The sequence below is a fragment of the Echinops telfairi genome, unplaced genomic scaffold (assembly GCF_000313985.2).
Source record: "Echinops telfairi isolate 266 unplaced genomic scaffold, ASM31398v2 ScPeMD7_10;HRSCAF=50, whole genome shotgun sequence".
In the NCBI taxonomy this organism is placed as follows: domain Eukaryota; kingdom Metazoa; phylum Chordata; class Mammalia; order Afrosoricida; family Tenrecidae; genus Echinops; species Echinops telfairi.
The window spans coordinates 1,783,779-1,789,255 of record NW_022103907.1 but is presented as its reverse complement, the minus strand read 5'-3'; the positions used below and the strand labels follow the sequence as shown (position 1 = coordinate 1,789,255).

Here is a 5,477-nt window from a genome sequence, read left to right as displayed (position 1 = left end):
GGAGGAGAAGGAGAAGGAGAAGGAGAAGGAGAAGGAGAAGGAGAAGGAGAAGGAGAAGAAGAAACTGTAGCTTCCTAGCCCTCATTCCAACTAACAGAATCTCTTCATGAGGGACCAAGACATCCAGATTTTTTAAAACTTCAGCTGTAGAAAAGGTGTAGGAAAATGTTTCCTATAATCTCAAACTATCCACTTGGTGCCACTTGATGCAAAAGTCAACCCTAGCAGCTACGTGTTCTCATACTAGTCTCACGTGAGAGAGAAGTCTTCCATATGAGCCACTTCCCACAGGCCCAGGCCCAGCTCACAGATGCCCTGCCCGTCCCTTGCTTTAAAGTAAAAGCATCGGGAAATCTCTAGCGATGAAATCTCCCAAGGCACACAAGAACCACCCAGCCCTAACAGTGCCAGGGGCGTGGCTGGCACAGCGAACCCAGGTGAAGATTTAGACTTTGCCTCTCAACTGCTGTTTCAGACATCTCCTGCCAGGTGGGTCTGTGCAGAATACAATGGAGGGGAAACTCCCTGAGTGCTTGAGGCCAGACAGGAAGACAAGAATTTCTGTCTTTAATGTCCCTGCCAAACTCTATGTCCTTGGGCATCGATCTAAACATGCCTGCAAGATGCTGATAGGTTCCGGGGTCTCCCTGTGGTTTGTTGCGTGTTGGGTCAGTGCCAACCCATCGCTCCCCTCCTTAGACGACAGGATGAAATGCGCCATCCTCACGATCGCCGGGACCCTTGCTCCCACGGCTGCAGCCACTGTGCATTTTGCCTGCCCTCTGATAGGCTGCTGTGATCCACGGGGCGGGTGGGGGGGAGGGGCAGTTTGTGGGCTGCATTTCAGAAGTAGATCACCAGGGCTTTCTTCATAGTCTCTTTTGCTCTGGAAACCCTTCAGACACCCATCCACCATGAGCAACCCTGCTAGTGTTTGAAATATCGGTGGCACAGCGTCCTGGCATCACAGCCACACATGACCACCACAATGCCAATGAATAGGCAGGAGGCGGTTAGGCTCTTGACTCGCAGGAAATGCTTGTCAGATGACAGGCAGACACACTAGTTCAATTGTGTAAAAGAACTCACACTAGCCCCTGGGCATCTCTGTCTAATCCTCTGCCTTGCTCACTCACAGGCCTGCCTGGAAAATCAGCTATGTGGTTTCCATGAGGTGAGCAGTGGCTTGTGTGGGCAATGGAATTACCCAGAGTCACACCGAAGCTGCCTATTAAAAGCTCAAATGCCAGGGTGATGAGGCAGGGCCCAAGCTCACCCCAGGCATGAGAAGGGGCCCCGGCCCCTAGTGACACCTGGTAATTCATTCAAGCAGAGAAAGAAAGGAGGCCCCCCAGCCCACGACCTCCATGGGCTTGGGAAATATATAAACGAGCACATTAGAGGCTTCCTAGTCTGCTCCGGGTCAGACTCCTTCAGAGAGACTTTGAACAGTGATGTGGTAGCCATGTCAGGTGTGAGGGTGGGGGGGGTCAGGGAAGAGGGGCACACAGTCACTTGCTGGCTGGAGGCTGGACCTCAGGGCTCCAGCAGGTCTGGATCTGGTATGGGCCTGGGGTCTCCTGTACTAAAGATGGCCATCCCAGACTTCTCCTCACCAGGCCTACCTCACCCAGATGTTCCAGGGAACGGCCTGAGGTCACACTGGCCCCAATCAAGGCAGGACCAGTCCTACTGTGTGCAGAGCCCAGGCTGCCCCCTTGCCACGGCCAGGACCCCCTTTCTATGTGCCATCAGTGGACAGCCCTTTCTCTACGTCCTGGTCCACCCTGTGTCCTACACACCAACTTTCTAGCTCAGTGCTGTTGGAGGAAGCTGGCGATTGATTCCGCAGCCCGTGTGTCCTGCCAGCACTTTATTCTCGGGTGGTATTTCAGGGGGGCAACAGCACCGCGCGCGCTCTTTAGAATCCACCAGAATGCGGCACCTAGAGAAGGCTTTCCTACGGTGCCTGTGAGATTCTCTCTGCTTTTGGATGAACAAGGCAGACCCCGTGGGACCAGACAGGCAGCAGAACTCACTCAGAAACGTCTGTTCCCCTCACCTCGGTAACACGTAGATTGGATTCGGCTGAACAAAACAGGCCCGGGTCCCGGATGGGAGTGACAAGAGTCCTGAGGGTCCATTCACATAGTCTACTTTCATTTCAGGGGTTAAAGAAAGCCTCCCACCCTCTTGCTGCAGAGAACTGCACACAGCAGCACAACAGATGGACAAACAACCAGGATGGATGGAGAGACCCCCTCTCTTTCAGTCATCTGAGTTGTGGGGGGCTGCCACCCCGTGGGTTCCTGTGCTATCCCATCATTGGTTGGGGATCAGGTGGTTGTGACCCCCATGGTTCTTTCTCAATGGTCTTAGCCAAGACCAGGGGTTGGCAAATGGTTGAGATGGAAGATCCAATCCCGCGCCTCACAACAGTTTAAAAAATATTCAAGAGCTATAACTCTAGTTTTACAGACCAATGACATGACCATTTTCTGAAAAATATTCTGTCAACATAGAGGTATGGTTCTCGAAAGAACAGCCTATGGCCCGCGAGCCGGCTGGTTGAGAGGAAACTCACTGCCTTCAAGTGGATGCTGACTCACAGCAACGCCCTGGGACGAGCAGAGCTGCTCCTGTGGGCTTCTGAGACGGCAACTCTGAGCAGAAAGCCTCCTCTGCCTCCCATGGAGGTTGGTTCTGCATCGCTGACCTTGTGGTCGGCAGCCCAATCTGTAACCCACTCCCCGACCAGGGCTCCCGTCTAGAGACTCCACTGAAACTTGTGCGGCAGCACAGTGTAGCAGCGGCACGTCCACGGACCAGTGCTTGGGGACTGTGCATGAGGTGCCTGAGCCAGGAATGACACCAGGTCTCTCACAAGGACTCGACCGCTGGACCCTCATCACTCCAAACACACTTTAGAATAGCCTTCTTCCCATCTCGTCTCCCTGTCTTCCTCTCTCGCTCACTCTTCCCGATGTCCAGCCACCAGACCAGAGAACCTCTGCTCTCCTCCCTCCCTGGGGTGGGGTGGGGCTCCCAGAATCCTGGGTCGTTATCATGGGAACGCTTTCCAAACAAAATGGCCTGAGTGGTGAACTTTATAGATCCCTCACTCAACCCATGGTCAAACCTCTTAACTTTGTTTTGCAAACCTCACAAGTCTCTGTCCCCGTGGGGTAGGAGCTGGTCTCTCCTCCTGCCACGGAGTGGCCCTTCTCCTACTGGGGTCCGCCTTCTATCCCAAACCTCAAACTCTTTCTCTTCTTGCCTTTAGAATAATCCTCTTTCAATACAGGCATCCTTGCCCGTTTGGGTACTGTCTGGGGCAACGAGTCTCGACCTGTGGATCATGATCCCTTTGGGGGTCAAAGGACCCTTTCAGAGGGGTTGCCCGATTCATAACAGTAGCAAAATTACAGTAATGAAGTAGCTATGAAAGTAATGTTATGGTTTGGGGGGGTCACCACCACATGAGAAACGGTATCAAAGGTTCTCGGCCTCAGAAGGTTGAGAACCACTGGTCTGGTGCAATTTCTTCTTGCGCAGTTCCTAGACCTGCAAGCATTCTCTAAGGTTGGGAGGGGGGGTGGGGGTAAAAAAAGGTACAAGAACATCAACCCTTAGAAAAATAAGCAATTATTTAATTTCTACTTCAAAATAGACTATATACATCCGAAACTCTAAGGGAATGTATAACGGACGATGATCCCATCATTAAAAAATAATAAAAAATATTGGTGGCCCCTTGCTGATGCGCCTTCAGCCCGCGTGTCGTCCGGCGGGGTCACAGCGGCTCCGGGCTCAGGAGGTCCTGCAGTGCGCGCAGCACGGCCTTCGGCTGGCCGCTGGCGCGCTCCTGCAGCCGCGAGCCCATCTGCCCCTGGAGGCTCCCGCACAGCCGGCGCACCGCCGCGCGCGCGTTCCCGCCGTGCCCGGGCAGGATGCCGTTCCCCGTCATGTGGCTCAGGAAGTACCAAAGGACAGGAAGGACGTGGCGCTCCACGGCCTGAGGCTTCCGGGGGTAAACCGAGGTCACCAGCACTGTGGGCAGAAGAGGGAGAACTACTGAGTCAGGCACCCTCTACTCCCCCCTAGACCTGCCTCCCCCCACCCCCCCGCTGCCCTCTCTGGGCACCAACTTCTCCATGGGGCACTGTGCACAGTGCTCCTGCCGGTTTTAGAGGCCCGTGGAAATGTTGCCATTCTCATCGAAAATCAGATCAAATGAATACATTCAGTCCGGATTATATTCACTTTTATACCAACCAGTTGAAGATATAATTTTTTTAAGTGGTTCACAGAGGCAAACGTGTCCAAAAGCCATGGCCATGATCACGGGTCCTACCTCCTCAGGGGAAGCACACCGGGGTGACAGTGCACCTCCACATCTCCCCAGCTCTGTGAGCTAGAACCCCTCTGCCTGCCTCTGCCACTGACCCAACTGCTAAAGAAAGCATGCTCCCGGACCCCGCTCTTAGGACGCCTCAAGGAATCTGACGGTGAAATCTACGTGATGAGCAGGGGCATGTGGTGGCCGGTCGCCAGTGTGCCGACTCTTGTCACTGTCCATGCGTTCCGACTTATAGCAACTGCGGGTCCAACAGAGCAAAACACTGCCCGACCCGCCGCGTGCTCACAACGATGGCTGCGTTGTTTCACCTCCCCACCCGGGGAGCGCCCAGCGGGACAGAAGCCCGGTGGGAGGCAGAGGCTCAAGATGCTCTCTAATGAAGGGTTCTGGGTGGCGTAGTGGGTGGTGCATCGGGCTACTAATTGCAAGGCCAGAAGTTCGAGACCACCAGCCGCTGCACAGGAGAACGATGGGGCTTTCTCCTCGTGAAAAAGAGTTGCTGTCTCACACAGACTGTACAATCAAACGCAGAGGGGCAGTTCTACACTGTCTTATAGGGTTGGAACAGCCTGGATGGCAGCCCGTCTGGCTTGGGTTGGGGCAAATACAAAGTCCAATGAGAGAGGAGACTGCGGGCCCCTCACCGGATGTTCCTTAGACGTGGCCGTGCTACGGAAGCCATCACCAGTCACACACACCCTTCATTAGAGTGATAAGCCCCCAGATCTGGTTACCCCAAGTCCCGAAACCCTTGTGGAAATCACACTCAAAAGTTTGCAATCATTCCATGCCTCATACAAAGTTTCAGCAGTTCATTAAGATTAAATCCCGCATGTTGAGATTGGCTGTCAAGTCCATAAAAATTTTTAAAGCAGGGGAGTCCGCTGCCTCTCATCCTTCCCAGCCCCACTCTTGAAAATTGTATGTTTTCTTGCTGTACATTATGGATATAACACAGTATTTGCCCACCCATTATTTTCCGTGTGTAAAATTCAGCAGAATCAATTACAGTGAACCCTCGCCACTTCGCGCTTCGACTTCCGCGGCTTCACTCTATCGCGATTTTTGCGTAACAGCACCCACTGCCTACACCCGCTCCTTCAGAGGAAAAAGACGG

At 53.6% G+C, this 5,477-nt stretch overlaps 1 protein-coding gene across 1 annotated transcript in view; it reads right to left on the bottom strand.

Annotated features, from left to right (window-relative positions):
- Positions 1 to 3,793: 3,793 nt before the first annotated feature.
- The window catches only part of TOGARAM2 (TOG array regulator of axonemal microtubules 2), a 55,675-nt gene continuing 53,991 nt past the window's right edge, over positions 3,794 to 5,477 (bottom strand). The window contains 1 exon segment of the mRNA XM_045287016.1: positions 3,794 to 4,050. Within this exon segment, the coding sequence (XP_045142951.1) occupies positions 3,794 to 4,050 (257 nt within the window).